At 40.4% G+C, this 18,561-nt stretch overlaps 1 protein-coding gene across 2 annotated transcripts in view; it reads right to left on the bottom strand.

Moving 5' to 3' along the window:
- Positions 1 to 18,246, bottom strand: part of LOC101465901 (neuropilin-1a) — a 104,393-nt gene extending 86,147 nt beyond the window's left edge. The window contains exons 1-2 of one of the 2 annotated variants that reach the window (XM_076876301.1): positions 18,173 to 18,246; positions 5,055 to 5,229 (exon numbers count right to left, since the gene is read on the bottom strand). In XM_076876301.1, the coding sequence (XP_076732416.1) occupies positions 5,055 to 5,206 (152 nt within the window). In that variant the 5' untranslated portion in view covers positions 5,207 to 5,229; positions 18,173 to 18,246. Of the gene's footprint in view, positions 1 to 5,054; positions 5,230 to 6,142; positions 6,948 to 18,172 lie in introns of those variants that run through there. The other variant, XM_004565545.5, reaches the window with a different exon arrangement.
- Positions 18,247 to 18,561: the final 315 nt, after the last annotated feature.

Raw genomic sequence — 18,561 nt, 5'->3', positions numbered from 1 at the left:
TGTTGTTTCACAAAGAGGCCTCTGAATCGCCTCAGTGCTTTTTTGTATTCAGTGAGTCACGTTCAGTACTCTGTCCTTCCAAACGATATTCACTTACTTGCTATCCGAATGATCAAAACTGAATTAGAGCTCCAGTATGTTGCCTTTAACCTTCCCACTTTTTATGCTTATCCAGGTTTTTAGGTTCACATTTTCCCTTTAATCTATCATTTATTTCATTTTATGCGCGTGATTTTTCTTTATGGACATTTATCTACATGAAAGAAAGATGAGAGCCGAACAACAAAATTGCTCAAAGACAATATCCATCGCTGAAAGGAGATAGAAATGGCAGATTTCCTTTTGAAGTTACCTTTAATGCATCAGTATGAATGTGCGCTTGAGGATGTGTGGTTTGTGCGTACTGTAGCAGCGTGCATCGACATCTGAACACGAGGCTTAATGTAAGTGACAGAAAGTTTAGACTGCCTGTGTTTGTGTGTGTGCTGTGTATGTGTGAGGTGCACGCTGTGCCAGTTCAGCCTCATGTAGGAGGCAACAGTTCAGCCAACTCCTAAAAAGATGTCCCAAATTATCCGGCCACCGACGCATGTTCCTTACCCATGCCTCTGCTCTATTTTACCACGCTCCGCGGGGATTCACTTTGTCGGCCACGCTATTTCAGACGTGGACGTGAGACAAGTCTTGTTCTGGTGCGGCTCCAGATTGGCTACAGAGGAAGAGCCGTCGGATCTTAATGTGTCTGAAAAAAAAGTGTTACTGCTTCTCGTCTGTTCACCGAGCACAGAATTTGTCACTTGAGAGGTTGGGTGATAATTCCAACAACGACCTTTTACTTCCACAGACTGACTGTTTTTCTGAAGCTTACGATGGCCTCGTGAACCACAGATCCATCTATTTGACCTCAAAGTCCACAAAAAAGATGCTTCCATTTTTATTTCTTTTAAAATAACAGCAGCTTATAATGGTGTTTGTTACACTTGTGTTATTTTTCAGATAAAGCTACATTGTTTCCACACTGATGGATCATCTAAATCTAGTGCACAGCTCCTCCCAGATTTCTTTCTTCATGAATCACCCCTGTAGAAAACAGGGCTCACAAACATATATTTTTACATATGCTGTAATTAGGGATCATAATTACAAACCCTGGGTCATGAGGCTGCACGGGGAAGATATTTTGTGACACAGATGTCGGAAATGTAGCCGGCGTTCGCTCGTGGAACAGCACTGCTATGGTTTCTCTGCTTGGCTAGTTAACTGCAGACATGCTTCACAGCAGTGGAACATGTTTGTTCTGTTTTGGTCCAATAATTTAATTATGGGACTGGGAGAAATGGGCAAGCGGCTACATGCTATGACGGAGGAGGTGGGATTGTCATTCCAACAATGAATTTCAATTTGGAGAGTATCTTAAAATCAGGGATATTTGAGAAACTGTAACCTAAATGCCACTGGCTTGATTTTCCTTGTAGGATTTCCAAATGTGTGTTAGCGAGACACTTCAAACCAGCACTGTGAAGGTGCTGTGAAGGTTACTGATGATTGTAGTGCTTTGGAAACTGAAACACTGGTTGATTAGCAGACAAGTAAGTGACAATAGTTTAATTTATGCCATTAATCAGACAAAAAAAAAGATGAAAAAAACACGTTTTTGTTCTTTTTAGCTTCTCAGACTGGATGATTTCCTGTTTCCTCTAATAGTTAACTCAATTTGCTCTCTGGACTATTGATTAGACATAGCAGACCATTCAAATGCATCATCTTGGCTTCTTTGAAGATGAAATTGGCAATTTGCACTATTTCAAATTAATGAGTTTATTAGCCAAAATACATTTACTATTGTTGTGTGTTACGAGACCTAAATCAATGATCAGTTTTCGTAGCTGTTGGTACTTGTTGTAAGCTGCCTGCTTCTAGATCGTCTTTCTGCTGAGTAAAGGTAATGTGAATTGTGTTGCCAGCTTATAAACAGTCTGCAGAAACATAATCAATTCAAGTTTAAACTGAGTCATGAGTTTGAGACCTGTCTTTTCGGTTAGGGGGCTTTTTAAAAAAATGTTGATTTCAATTATATTTCACTCGCTAAGTTAGGATCAGGCACCAAAAGGATTAGGTTTATGCAAACAAACTACTTGGTCAGGCGTCGGAGCACTTTGGTAGGCTTTGGCAACAAAAGCACTTGGATGCATTAAGGCAGCAAAGCTAATAGACTAAGGTGAGAAAAACAGTACTGTTTGTGTAAATTGCTTCCTTTCACATCATAAAGCACATGTTACAAAGCTCTGTTTGTTAGCTCACCATATTTACCATTGTATAAATTCCATATTCACTGCGTCCTGCCTGAGGTCTCTTGTATAACGTGTCTTTTTATCTACTAATCGTTGAATACAATCGATTATAAGAGCAAACTAAGCCTGCTAGCTCAGAGCTACTGACCATATGTATTGGACTGATAACAGCTGATGACAGCTATTGACTGGGCTGATAAAAGGTGTTAAATTGCTGTTGTTACAGCTTTTAGTTTAATTTCTAATGGCATATTACTCACTACTGTAAAACAGAGTCTTAAAGTGATAGTCTGAAATACTTCCAGGTTTATACATTTTCACGTTTTTAGCTTAAACATGATTTTATGAACAATCTAAACGGTTTCTGGGTGATGTATGGCACCTACAGGGCGTTCAGGTGAGCAGTAGCTGTCCCAGGTGTTCTACAACAGGTGTGTAATGCCTCATCCGCCTTCGTCTATCAACAGAGATTAACGCTCAACTTTTCAGACATTCGGTTCACAGTAAAACATTATATTCTGTTCCTGTTTCCACTCATTCCCCCGCCAACTGCCGTATCATACTCCGGAGCTGACGCTGTGCCATCCATCCAGTGAAATAAAACTAAGATATCATCTCAGGAAATTTTTAAGTGGGACCGCAGCGCTGCCAAAGGCTTAAGGCCCCCCTCGACGGGCATATTTCGAAGATTTGACTCGTTCCCAAAAACAACACCGCTCCTGCCAAGTCAGAGAGCTACGAGCTGCACCCCATCATCATCCAACATAAACTCACACAACAAATAATGAAACCAATCAAGGAAAGCAGAGAGGCCCCTAAGTAAACAGCCAAATGACATGTTGAGGTGGCTGCAGGGTGGTCAGGCTGTTCAGCGGGCACAGGCGCGTCAATCAGAATGTGGAAACGTTGGCTCTCTTGACTGCGAGACATGGAATCAGGCACGTGTGGCTAAAATGAACAATCCCATAACACTGAAGAGCAACACGATCAATACACCTCATGCTTCCATTTCCCTCCTGGTTTCACACTTTTCCACCTTTTGGACATAAAAAACGTGATCTTCGTAAAACCTGAACACACTCTGTTGGTGCTTTGCCCGACACCAGAAGCCAGATGGTCTCTAGTTAATATTAAAACCATTTGCTCATGATAAAACCTGATTAAACTGTAATATTTTATTTTACAACTGCCTTATTTCAGCACATTAACCTGTGGAAAAGTCATTTAGGGAGACAATAACGTTCAGTTCGAGATCTACTGCAGTGCCAGCCAGCCACTGTCGAAAATTTTATCGCCATGATTTATTACATTTCATTAAGTACTTAAGCAGCATTATTGCATGCTTATACTGCTCCCTGGGTTATCACACAAAATAGGGTCACTGCAGAATTAGCTTCCAAAGGAGATTCTTTTCAGCTTGTTTGCTTTCAGCACAGTGGACGGTGTATATTCCCCCGAAAGACACACGATATCCACTATCTGTCCCGAGCGCTAATGGTTTATTAGTCCCTTGGTGCTGAAACATGATCCAATAGTATTGGTGGACCCCATCTGTGAGACAGCGCTGGACAGCTAGTCGTGATTTACACAGGAGCCATTTATGGAGCTTTTAAAAAAGGCAGAGGAGCCGACATAAAAACAAGCTTATTTATGGACAACGGCAACACATGGGTTGTGGTGCGGCCGTGCACAATTGAGTGTGTGTTTCTATGTCACAGAGGGTGGCTTAAGGGTGTCTGCATGGGTGCTTGCTCACAGGTTCTGAACAGTAATTCAAAGGAAAGCACCATGAGACGCACACATGAATGATTCCAGCGTGCGTGTATCATTATAAGAATGTTTTTTCAAAAAGTCGATAACCCAAACTGCCTCCAGTGACAGCGATAAGGCTGAATAGACCTTTATTTATCTTTTGCTGATCATTTTCACAAAAAGGAAAACAAAAAAAACAAAACAAATAAAAAATATAAAATACAAGTTCTCAGGAAACAACATCCCGTCACTTACGTTGTTTTGTCTGACCAGTGCTCCCAAACTCGAATATATTTCCTTAACTATGATGGAAGACAAAGAAAAGCACAAAAGCTTCACAGCAACTCAAAAACTGGAACTTTCCTAAAGAAATAAATGGTTTGTTAGATATCAGGATGCACTGGCGTATTCTTTTGTTACTGTGATTCATAAATAGCGCAAGAAAAAGCAGGAGAGGAAGCATGAGTACAGATAAAAGCATTAACTGACTTGTGTTTATCTTTCAACATCTTCCTCAGAAAAACCAACACAGCAGCCCTTCCACCCATTTTAAAAATCAAATTTGATCATTATTCCAACGCTGCATACAAAAAGGCACACAAAGCGTTTCTTCTTCAAGTACAAACAGGTAAACTCTACTTCCAAATGAAAAGTAAACACACTTTCTCCATTTCAGCAATGAGCAAAGTGAACTTCATTAATCAAAAGCGGATGCAGCCAGTTTTGCAGAGTTTGCTCCCCCCTAAAATCATGCTAAAAACCCGTCCAGCCTGCCTCCTTATCATGTATGAATTACTAAACCCATCAAAGCCCATTTCCTCTGAAGTAATTGCCAGCACCTTCAGCGCCATATCTCATCCCTGCACCCCCGTTTCCTGGGAACAGATGTACAACTATCTCCTTGACCAATAGGTGGCACAGTTTCACACTGTATCCAGGCAGAATTGAGGAGAGAGAGCAAAGAAGGGTGGGAGAGGCAGAGAGAGAAGAGCGAGAGGAGTGAACTCTTACTTGCAGTCTCTGTCCTCCAGATCAAAATGCGGATTGAAGTTGATGAGGATCTTCTGACCCGCTTCAGGGGCGGTAATCACCCATACGCACTGCTGGGACGGTGGGTAGGCGCTGGGATAGCCCGGGGAGGTCAGGTAGTCCGCGGCGTGCATCTCTATGCTCCCCCCGCATTTATCTACACCGCAAAAAAAGCAAGAAAGTTGTTCAGTTAGAGGAGATAAATTGACTTTCTGGGCACTGGTCTGCACTGTAATGTTGACTGATTGCGCATTCTGGTGTAAAAGATTTAAGTGCAACCGCAGGGGTGGGAGTGAGGAGGACACTAACAACTCCAGCTTGGGCACATAAATCCAAATATCCACCGCTAGAGCAGAAATTAAAAAAAGAAATTACACATATTTTTTTGCGCCAAGAAGCCAGGCACACGTTGGAACTATAAATTCACACACTAGAATTCTCTAAAACTTTACACTCGTACACTTTTTTAGAAAAGGTGTTGGATAAAGTGAGGTTCCTTTGCATCCGCACCATAAGGTGTGATTACGCCCATGAAGGTGAGGTGGGCTGCTTTGCCAGCAATCAGGCAGGATGATTAAATTTAATTTTCTCTCTGAACGATTTGATGAATTGCTTGTAGCCGAGATCATGCTTCAATGACAACAAGCGCCAAGCTCCAAAATGCGTCTGTGAATGGATGAAGCCAACAGACCTCAAAGACAAATTGTTTAATTTTTCTATTATAATAAGGAAACTTATTACAGTGAATTGTTGTGCCTCAGTGACTGTGTGTATTAGTTTGCAGCTGCAAGGTAATTTGCGCCTCTGTCGCTATATTATACATTAGTATAATCCGGTTTCCGTGTATTTTGTGGCTTATTGCCGTTTCCCCTCCATCTGTTGGAGGAATTCTACTGAAAACGGTATTTGCGTGGTCTAACTTGAAGCCCCGCGGACGTGCTCTCAAAGGGAGAGCCGAAGCATAACAGGTGAGAGGCAACAATGGTGCAAAACGATGTAAAACGGATCAACGTTCAGCTAGACTGCCTGTTGTCAAGCCACATGTATTCATTCAACCCGTCAACACCTACCAGTCTGTGTCAACGAAGCAACCAAGAAGACTTGGGCGAAAAGGAACAATAGCAATCCACTACGCATCCTTATTAGATAGCACAAGACAGACATTTGTTAAAATGAAAAAATAAAGAACATAAAAATAAAAAATAAAAAAATAAAGGCAAACGGGTGGGTAAACGTCCAGAGTTTACGTCCACACAGGAAAAATAACAGATTTGTCTCAAAGTAAGAAATCTGGTTGTTGTAGAGTCCCCAGCATCCTGTGAGCTTCAGCAGCAGAGCCCTGCGTCTGTCAGGGAACAACTTGGCATCTCCTGGAAAAAAAATAATCCAAATGCAGAAAAAAAGACGAAGAATCAAAAGGAAAAATCCGATCGTCAAAAGTGGCAGCCGTGAGCTTGCGACTCTTGCTCAGACCTCTCACTCCTGACACCAAACGGGAGCGACAGACATACTTCCAAGTGGGAAATGGAAAAAGAGAAATCACTAGTTAAACGGTATTCAGAGGAAACCCAGCCGCGGGGAACATCGGAGCGCCGCTCTCCAGATCTTCACTCCTTATTTCAGCTCAGCTCTTTCTCCGCCTCTCTCCGCTCTCAGCGACTGACTGACCGCCGCAGCAGAAATGTCAGGAAGACGTGAAAGTAACAGCGGAATTTCCACTCCCCAAATTTCTGCTTCTAGACGCCTTGCGCGCAGCCACCAGCGACCGACCACTACAAAGGGGCTGGAGCAAACTGACACCGGTGCGCCCTCTTTGCGCTCCCAACGCGTGCTCGCGGGGATAAATGCGCACGCAAACTCAGGCTGGCATGTGGGTCTGGTGTAAGGTGAGGTGTGGACAGCGACCATATGAGCCAACGAGAATCCACATCTGACACGTAGTCACGAGGAGAAAAGTATTGGAGGGAGGTTTATTCGGTCCTTTGTTGGCGACCTACATCCCACATTTAATAGTTTGCTCCAGATACGTTCATGAAATATATTAGATACTTGAATTGTTAAATTACACGTCTTTCCTCTGAAAATAGTTACAAGTATATTGGGGACACGTCTATTGCATATTTAGTCTATTTTCGTTATTAATGAGGGTGGTTTGGGTGGATGGAAATAACACTGACAAAGACTGAACTTGTTCTGTGAAAAGAGAGCTGACAGGGGAGAGAACTGCGTTATCTGGAGTGGTTTTTTGTTGTTCTTTTGTCTGTTGATATATTATACCCTAATTTTTGTGTTAGTAGTATATACTAATATCTATGGATCTATGCTAATGTATAATAGTATTCAACATATAGTGAAACTTCACTGCTGTCTCAGATTAAACTCAAGTCCATTACAGGAGTTTGTGATCACGTTTTTAAAAGGTCTTATCTAGTGAAGCATGACGTCCTACAGTTCCCACAATGCCTGTCATGGAATCCCCAGAGAACATGTCCAAACTTGTAGGAAAATAAATACTTTGAATGAGAATAAGGCAATGTTGACAACGAAAGAGCAACAATAGGCCTAAAACAAAGCGCAGGGTCATGGCACACGAGGACAGAGTGTGGAATTTCAGGGGCCATTAGCTATAGCATTTTTGTTCTATTCAAATCGTGGTTACAGTAACAACATTCAGGATAAACAACACTTTAATTACAATAATAGACGCACTGCACTGACTAAACTGTCAATCACAAGTTGACCACAAGACAGAAAACATTAGTGCTGCACTGCTGGCCTCCTGTGATTAATGCATTCATGTTTAGTCCTTTGCACTGGAGTTCTCCAACAAAATTACTTTCATCATTGCACTAGACATTGAGACTAATGAGAATATCTTAAACTTACGACAAGAACACAAACTCCATTTTTCTTTTCTCCAAAAGCTCATGAAGGAGTTAAGAGTATCGACTGAGTCCTTTGGAGGAGCAGAGAATGTGCCCTTTGGCTTTTACCATCTAGTGCATAACAGTTACAAAACATGCATGAAGAATAAAAGTCATAGCTCAAACCTCATGACCTTTCTAATATCCTGGGCCTGCAGGAGTCTCTCAGTGGTAAACAGCAGAACAGTCCCAGGTGGAGCTGCCTATAATTAATGAGAGCTTGCTTGTTCAGCACATCATCCTTGGCTAAATAAAGATAAAAATGTGATTATTAGACACTTATAAGAGGGGCTAATTACTCACTGCAGCGTAATTCTGAACAACTGTATGCTTAAAGAAAACACTTTTGCAATCTTCTGCTCTTTGCAAACAAGAGTTTAGTTTCCCTCAACATCAGCGTTTGTCATCCTCGCTGATGAGCTGCTCTGTGCAATTTAATCTCTTCAGCAGTTGCTTAGATTAAGGTCAGTGTCCCTGGAGAAGATTTTAAAAATAACAATAGCAGTAAAGTATGTTTTAAATTAAATGTACACATGCCAGTCTTGCACTTGGGGTTTCTAGCACTGTGTGCACAATGAATGCTCATGGTGAACAATTTAAATTTAACATCCTAGGACCTGGTGTCCACATATGTGGACATCACATTTTGGGTTATTTAGACCAAAATACTACATTTTGCTCTACAAGGGCCTGATATCCACTTACGAGGACATTATACTGCTACTGTTCTATCAAATTTTTAAACAAATATCCTCATATGTGGCTCTTATTTTTCTTAAAAACAAAATAAGGTAAAAAAAAAAAATCTGGTAATTCTTTGTTTTTACATTCATTGGGCCCCAATATGCCAAAATATCAAAGAGAAATTAAAAATGCATGCCGTGGAAGAGTTCGGGTCTTAGGAGGTTAAAAACAAAAACAAAAACGTACAACAGCAAAAATGTGAATTCATTTGACTGTTTTAGGGATTTAAGTGGTTAAGTTTTAATTTTAGCATGTAGCGATAGTGTAGTGCGCCGAAACACCAGTTTTAATGCAAAACAAGTTTATTTTTCAATTCAGCAACCATTAAAAACAGCAAGAGGAGCAACAGGTCTATAAAAATTAAAACTATTAGACTTCCAGGGGGTTAGCAAAAGAAATAACTGAAACGCCCTTTTGGGAAAGGGCCTCAAAAAACACCCTCGAGCCTACGTAAAGTAATTGTTCCTACAGTTTCACCAGTTACTAAATTTGCACTACACACACCTGCTTGAACATAATTGCATGCAGAAATGGATCCTGCAATGTAAACACAAAGGACGATGGGGTGAGCGAGTGTTAGCGAGAGCGAGCAGAACGAGTGATTGAGTGACATAAAAACACAGTAAGAGATCAGCAAATGAGCAGCTGAGTGGGTCTGGCAGAGAGCGAGGAGACACAAGACTCTCATCTCAACAGTTTGTATTACAATCCAAAGATCCCGATAGACTTTAATGTTTCCAGTCAGTGTTCAAATCTGATTTAGTTTCTAGTTTTAGTCTTCTGATTATTTTTTCCGCACCAGTACATGCCGGAGTGGAGACAATAAAAAATCGTTGGCAGCACGATGCACTCATAACACTGCCAAGCATGACTGAAATAGCATCGGTGGCAAAGTACATGTTAGTGACGCAGATTGTAAAGCGAGAACAGAACTTGTGTTTGTGTTATGACAACAGAGTCAAGCTTTTGAAGACTGATCACAACTGTTTTCTACTGTATTGACGCCTGTTGATATTTTTTGACAACTTGACATTTTCCTATTTTAATGCAAAGTGCTTCCAGGAATTCAGAGCCATTCATCAGGATTTAATAAAAGACCAATAACAGCCTAATAAATCACTCTAATGCTAGTTCATGTGTACTAATGGTGGGGAGTGTGGCTTCATTAAAGTGGATTTCAGCATGTAGGTGAGTGTGAAAAGATGGAGGAGTGACATATAGAAAGTGTTGAGAGCGCTATTAAAAGTGAAGCCATATGTTTATGTGTTAATATAAAGATATATGTATAATAAGAACAACAATATCTTCCTCTTCTATTAGGCGACGCCACAGCTGAATATCTATTTCCATTTTGTCCTGCTCTTTATTACGCCTACCGCCTGCACTCTCTCTCGCCACATCCATAAACAACCTTTTTGGCATTCCTTTTTTTCCTTTTGCTTGGCTGCTCCATCTTGCCTGTCTTACCAACTAACCTGAGTTGCCCCTGTGATATACCTTCCCAAACCCGTCTGTCTTTCCCAGCTGTTTCATAGACATATGGGGGCTTATCCGGGATTCGGACCCGGTACATCTCCCAAACTTTTAACTTTCTTTGAACCCTCTACTCCTTGCATCCTCGTGATCCCACATTCCTTCTTCTTACTCGTGCACAACTATTCTGCCCTGAACCAACTAACCTGAGTTGCCCCTGTGATATACCTTCCCAAACCCGTCTGTCTTTCCCAGCTGTTTCATAGACATATGGGGGCTTATCCGGGATTCGGACCCGGTACATCTCCCAAACTTTTAACTTTCTTTGAACCCTCTACTCCTTGCATCCTCGTGATCCCACATTCCTTCTTCTTACTCATGCACAACTATTCTGCCCTTCTTCTGCTGTATTTTATTACACCTTGTCTCCACAGCATTCCCTGAACTTTCCAGGCAAGTCACCCCAATCTCACTACAAATCACAATGTCATCTGCAAATATCCACAGAGACCCTCGCCTGATCTTCCCTGTCAGCCTGTCTATCAAAACTGCAAACAGGAAAGGGCTCGGAGCCAACCCTTGGCGTATTCCCACCTCCACCTAAAAACCATCTGTCACACACCTCACTATAGTCCCACGACACTCATACATATAATAAACCAATGTCACACACTCCTGACTTCTTTACCCAGTACCACACCTCCTGTCACAGCACTTTATCATATGCTTTCTCCAAGTCCTCAAAGACTGTTTGTCTAGCAGTACTCTCAAAGTCAAAGCAAGCACTGCATCTGTAGCCCACTTCTTGGCTGCATCTCACTAATCCTAGCCTAGCTTCCAATACTTTCCACAACTAACTCCCCCACTATGGCTTATTATTTGTATATTTACTACAGCTCTGCACATAACCCTTATTCTTCAGAACTGCAAGCATACTAGCCCATTTCATCTCTTCATCCACTTCATTTCCAAAACAGCGAAACACTCTATTTAGAAACTTCACTGTCATCTCGCCTGTTGACCTCTTTGTCTCTCAATGTCTTTCATATGGACTAACCACCGTCCCATTTTTTTATACTAATCCTTTACTTACACTCCCAGCTCCACCATCTCTTCACAATGCAGCCTGTAATTCTTTATTCATTATCCCCTCAAAACACTCCTTATCCTTCTTCTCTTTTCTTGTCAGTTTCCATCTTTAATCTCTCTAACCTGTGACACATCCTTTGTGCGCATCCTCGGACCACTTACACAATACCTCGTCCTTTTCATTCACCACCTTATCCCACAACTGTTTGTACTCTTGTCAGCTTTCTTCTTCTTTCACTACTCCACTTCTTTTCATCAGCCTCTTCTTCCATACATTTTCCTGAACTTCCTCATTCTACAAACCAATCTCTAGGCTCCTCCCCTCTGACCTACATGTTCTCATCAAATACTGATGTTTTGTCAGATGCTGCTGGTGTTGCGGAGAGAGATTTTCTGTCTTTTACTGTGGTTATTTTTGCTGCTGTTTGATGAAGTTTAGGCAGTTGATTAGGCTTAAGCAAAGATTACACCCCACATTTTGATAAACGACCAGCAGATCTGAACACAGGATAGGGTGTTTCTGTGTGGAGTTTGCATCTTTTGTGCCTGTGCGGGTTCTTCCAGTTACTCCAGCTTCCTCTCAGTCAAGACACATGAACATTAACTAAACTGGTGACTCTAATTTGACCATTGTTGTGAATGTGAGGGTGAGCGATTGTCTGCCTCTCTGAGTTAGCCAAGCAGTAGATTGGCGACCTGTCCAAGGTGTTCTCCACCTCTCACTCTATGACAGCTAGGATAGGCTTCAGTGCCCTTGTGATTGTAAACTGGATAAGCGGTTAATAAAATGGAAAGATGGATGGATATTATAAGGTGATGCATATGCCATGCATCTAAGTTTGAAACTACAGTGTCCTTCGTGTGTTAAGTCAGGAGTAAGAGACCCTCCTCACTATTGGTTAAACTGTGTGTATCATAGCAGAACACCAAAGGACGCCACACACTCATCTGTGTAAAAGCTTTAACACAATGGGCGTATTTATCACTCCATGAACGAGCTCATCGAGCACCTTCTTAGCTGCCTTCATCTTTTGACATAAAGTGATTTCCCAATCTGTGCCGTATTCATTCACAGTAGTTACGTTATTTTGTATCATTTCTTAATATGATAATGTAATGTGTTTTGGGCATATAGCTGTTATATAATACTTTGCTATGCAGGTTTTTTTCAGTTGAAATATACTGAACTAAATCCATTTCTTTTGGATATTCATCTCTTTTTTGATGGTTGTCATATATTGCACACGCTGGTAATTCTGCTGTTTTGCATGTGCAAGTTTTAAAGAAAACAAAGTTCAGGTAATTTAATTATGAGCACTTTAACTGTAGATGACCATAAGTTGGATCGCTTCCAGGGTGTAGTTGGATATAAAACTCTCCAGAATAAATCATCACTACACGATGTGTAACTGTGTCAGGGGTTAAGATAACTGTGCTGTTTATCTGAACAACAGCCGTAGATAAAAACGTTTGTGTCTATAAAAAAAATGGGAGAAAACTAAATGTTGACTTTGAATGAACACGTTTTTGTGAGATATATCAAATCATTTGGTTTTAAAGTGTAAAATTTCAATTAGTCATTGTCATTTAATTTAAGCTTAAAGATGACACTGTAAAAAAATAAATAAGTAATATAAATAAAATATTCAGCTGTTCAGCAGGAGCTGGACAATGTTTTATTGTAAACCACAGCAATGAAACCCTGATGTTTTTTAATAGCACTGTGATTGTGACTGGGTATTTCCCTGACTGAGGGTCATGAGATACCATTTTCCCTTTCACGATGGTGGAAAAAAAAAAAATCCTGGTTTCTTAGAATCGTTGTTGAAATAACTGAAATAAGTAAAAAAATAAATAAAATAAAATAAACAAAGCACATGTACATTATTCAGGAAACTGCCATGTTTCATCAATGAAGGTAACATTTTTTTGAAAATTTGAAATTACTGTGATGAAAATACCCTAGATGAGCTTAAATTATACACTTTTGATATTTTAAAGCAGATTCATTAGGATTAATCCTCATGCTAAAAAATTAAATCCAGTTACGTTATTTCAACAAATGTTTAAAGGAACGATTTAACCCTAAATTAAAGCACAGTGTCAGGAAGTAGGCTCACCAATAAGTAGTGTACAAATAATAAGCTTCAATCACAAACGTGTTGCTGCAACTAAATTCTTTGTATTTATGGTAGTAATAGTTTAGCCTTCATCTATCTTATAATGCAGAAAACGTCTGCAATTTGTCACTTTTAATTAAATTAATTAAACGATGCAATGGAACTTCTATGAGAAAACCTGTGAAGTTACAGAACTGATGGACGAGATACTTGCAGAGCAAACTTTCACAAAAGGTTTAAAGCATCCCCAAAAATAACCCTTTATTTCACTGGATGTATAGTTGAATGTGTATGTGCATACTGGAGCGGGAACATGCACACCCACACACAATAACACCCGTGCATTTAACGGCTGTGGAATGATGGAGGAGGGGGTGGTATTTCTATAATGACACAGTCATATCTCAGTAATTACAGGAGAAACTGACAGTGATCCATTAGTCTGCTGTGGTGGGCTGAGAGCAACAGCAGCTACATACTGGCTAACACTGGGCTTCTGGTAGACACATCCTATTATTATGCACTTACTGTTCACATGTAATAAAACGTAGCTTCTATATATGCCGCATTCAGAGAGCACATGTTCAAGGGCACATGTACAAAGAAGTGTAATGCAGTGATAGTCACGTATCTGAAACACAGTCTGGCAATGTTATTTCAACTGTTTTTATCTGCGTGTACCATAACACACTCATTAATACAGCTAATTATAACTCTTTACATTCTGATGCATGCATTTCTGACACACGAATGCGGTTCAGACCGTTCTCATGACTGAATATTCAGCTGTGGCTGCATAGGAGTAGTGCTGGTCACACTGGTGGATGGGTGATTGGAGCCTGTCCCAGCAGATATTTGGCAAGAGCAAGAGGTAGGGTACACCCTGGACAGAGTGCCAGTCCATCAAAGGCATGGAAATCTAAGGGCCCTTTCACGCTAAAATCCACACCTCCGGCCAATTTTGAATCACCAGTTAAACTGCATGCATGTCTTGTGGGTAGAAAATTGGGCACCTGGATAAAGCCCGTACAAGCATGGAGCAAAAATGCAAAGTGGAGAGAGAATGACCCAATCAGACCAACAGGTTCAAGCAACACACAACTCACAGTTTCAGTTAATGCATACAGATATTAATGCTAATACTTGCAGTGAGAATATCTTCTCAGAAAACAAACAGTAACATTTACATACAATTAATTTTTACAGTCTGCCATAGCTGACCAGTTAACACCTGGATCATTGAGCCATCTGGCAAGGACATTTGGTGTTCCCAGGTTCAAGGATATGGTCACATGCAAATGGTGCCATTTCTTCCATTCATTTATTGCCATCTTGTGGTTTTTATCCTTATTTATGTTGATGGTTTTGCACTTTCAGTAAAAGATTAAGCACAGGGCAACCACTTGTGATTTTTATTCACATGCACACTTATTGATTGATTTAATTTTATTTCCTACATCTAAAAATGCTGCAGAATTTGCAAAAGAAATCACATGAAAGATCACATGCATTAATGTGCTCAAGTACATATCAATATCCGAGGCACATGCAACCCTCAGCTCGACTTCACACACTCCTCTCAGATTTTTCAAAAGCTTTCCTTCAGAAAACAATCCAGTGAAACCAAAACACTCTCATAGTGTTGATCCCCTCCTCCTTTTTCCACACACACGTATACATGTGCAGATTAACGGCAGCACACACACAAAGTGAGAAGATGTTTCAACACAACACAAGGTCATGACACTGATGATCAGGTCTCACTGCCTGGCAATGAGCCAAGCTGGTTATGGTACACAATGTGAGACACCCCCCCCCCCCACACACACACACACACACACAGCCTTGCAGCAGGCATGCCAGTTATACTTCCCAAAGGACCTAATGATGAGAGTCTGGATTGGGGAGTGAAATGGACGAAGCTGGCCAAAAACGCCTTGTTTGAGGACTTGGATTGTGATAATTACTGTCATTACCAAGGAGGCGATTTGAAAAAGGACGCCATAGCAATCGTCCAGCTGTAAATAAAAGAGCTAATTTCAGCTACTACGTTGATGGGCTGCCCAAAAGCATTTTGGTTTGCTGGAAAAAGTTAAGAAGTTGCAAAACTTCAAGTTGCCAATGTGCACCAGGGAGCTGCTTTCTATGATCAATGTACAAAATTCAACTAAAACAAAACATTTACTAGACAGATGGCTCCTTCACATAATCCAAGTGGCACATGCATTTAGTATTAAAGCAAAAAACATGGTTTGAAACTTCAAACCTTTCACTGCAGACCACTACTGACGTTCCACCGCACTTGACAGCCATATCAGAGGTTTTCAGCGCTAGTTCACAAAGAACTGATTAAATGGTTATTTTCACTCAACAGAACAGAAATGCTTTATTTACAGTTTGTGCACTATTACTGCCAGAGAAGTAGTCATCATAGTTTAATGTACAATAAAAGTAAAACTTACTGAAATGTACATACAGAAGCAATACAAAATAAATAAGTCGATTAAAAAAAAAAAAAACAGTTGGAGGTAAAGATGATTAACTTTTAAAACTAAATATAAACATCAGAGGACCCAAGATGAAACCCTGTGGAACCTCAAAGAGAAACCTTTTATTGACAAAGTCTATGCTAGAATATTTCAGTACAATTGAAATTGTATCCTCTTAAATAATTGCTAAAATTATTTAATTTGCAGTTCTAAATATATTCTAAATGCATTTAGGGTGTTTTTTACTCACTTTGTCTCTTCTACGTATGCATGACCAATTATGCAAATTAGGCAATGATGTCATTTAGCAACTTCTAGCGACTTTTAGGACAACCAATAGCGATTTTCCTTACTGAGGAGTTGGCCACACTGATAATGACAACATTAACAGCAGCAACTCATCCGGCCATCAGTCCGTGATGGGGTCACAGAGGCACCAGTTCCAGATCCTTCTCAGCAGGCCAGATGAGATACATGATTTCTCCAGCAGATTCTACGCCCAGAGTACTCTACCCAGTAATATAGCTAGTAATAATAATACATCTACAAGTACTCCACATGATTTATTTGTTTTAGTTAGAAGTTGTTTCACCACGACTAAAGACATTATTTTCTGCAACTGAATAATAGAGATTATAATTATTTAACGTGAAACCTACAAAACTAATGTACAGCTCTCAGCAGCAAGGTCTACTATTAAACATCACTAAACAACAGAAAATAAGGTAGAAAGCTTACAGTAGTGAAGCAATTTGCTGCTAAAATGTAGCACATTTGGCGTACTGACATATGGTAGTTATCAGCATGATTTGTATACAAGTTTTTGACTTGTCAACTTTTCTTAAAATCTACATAGCATGTGGCTCTAAAAGTAAACGCAAATGCTGAAACGTAACCTTTCTGACTTCAGATGTTACCAAACTTCACATTTCCCACGGCAGAACAAATCAGAAATTTCCGTGACTGTAAAAATCTGATGTCTATTAACGCGTCCCTTATTTAAAGAGCCCCGATATTAAATGCTGAGTCATTACTGCGTCAGAAACATCTGAAAGTCATACCTTTCAGTAAGATTTGAGCCCAGCTGGTTCACAGTGCCACACGTGCAAGTTTTCCATCCAAGAGCAGCAACAGTAGGATGATTCAGTATTTATCAGATGAAGTCAAAGCCAATAAGTGAAGCAATGACCATGATTCACTCCAATGCTCTACCACGCAACTTAAGCAGAAGGTATATAAACAAAGTGAAGACGTGAAATTTAGATGCATTTTATTTATCGTTTTTCGTGTGTAATATATTCGCGTCGTTAATTCATCATTAAGATCCACCCATTCCAACAAAAACCAACCAAAGAAAAAAAACGTTTCCGATTTTCCGATTTTATTTGTTGACACACGGATGTGAGAACCCAATGCTTTAACTGATTGATAAATAATGATGACCACATGTGTGCAAAATGCACCGAGTCACGCAGTAAGCATTGAATGAGGCATTTCAGCTGCTACTATTGCATGTCATTAATGGAAAAAAGTAGAAAGCACAAACACATTGTGTTTCTACTTAACATCAATCAGTTTACTGCATTTAATTTGTTCTGTAAACCTTTTTTTAGGTTACCCGAAACATATTTTGTTGTGACTTTTCCCAGCTTTTAGTAAAGTTGCATCAACACAGTTTTGATCCTCTTAAAATATCCAAATCATGTTTTTGAGTGAAACTAAGACCACTCACATGCTTCTCCATAAGAACGATATTTGCCTCCATTATTTTTAGGGACAGCTGTGCAAAATTTACCCTTTCATTCTCTCTCTTGGCACAGTCATCATCGATTTAGCCTAAGCCCTCGCTTGGCACAGAGCAGCTATTCACGAAGGCTTTAAGTGCAAATGCCAGCATCTAACACTTCCAGGCACCCTGATACTTTGTCAAGTGATATGAAGAGCTGCTTGTCAAGAAAAGAACACTGTCCCACATCTCCCTCTGTGTGGGTGAGAAGCGGGATGGCGCAGTTTGTGGTGTTGTATTACATCAGCTGACAAAGAAACGACCACTACATCATTCTGTACACCGCACAGTCTGTGGTCCACATGCAATAACACACACACACACACACACACACACACACACACACACACACACACACACACACACACACACACACACACACACACACACACACACACACACAAATCATCAAAGCTACATAAAAACAAGAAACATTCTTGCTATATGAATGTTTTTATTCCTATTTTTATCTTACCTAAGCTTGCCAGACGTTACTGGGACCATAATGGCATTAATCCTGCATGTTCTGTGTGGACTTTGCATGTTCTCCCTGTACTTCAGCTTCCTAACACAGTCCAAATAATAGGTTGTTAAGTTGATTCTAAATTGGCTGCAGGTGTATTAGCTGTCTTTGTGTCAGCCCTGTGATGGACTGCTGACCTGTCATGAGTGTATCTCCCTCTCACCCCATGACAGCTGGGATAGGCTACGGCTCCCAGCAACCCAAAACTGGATAAGCAGTTAAGTAAATGGATGGAACAACTTATTGTGGTTGTTTGGGATTCTTGCCAGCACTGATCAAAGAGTCCTAAAGACGTGGATTTGCCTGTTTCAAATAAGCTCGCTGAAATGAAAATGTGATAT

This window comes from Maylandia zebra, linkage group LG18, assembly GCF_041146795.1.
Source record: "Maylandia zebra isolate NMK-2024a linkage group LG18, Mzebra_GT3a, whole genome shotgun sequence".
NCBI classification, from domain to species: domain Eukaryota; kingdom Metazoa; phylum Chordata; class Actinopteri; order Cichliformes; family Cichlidae; genus Maylandia; species Maylandia zebra.
Note: the sequence above shows the minus strand (reverse complement) of the source record. Positions and strands in the feature narration are given on the sequence as shown.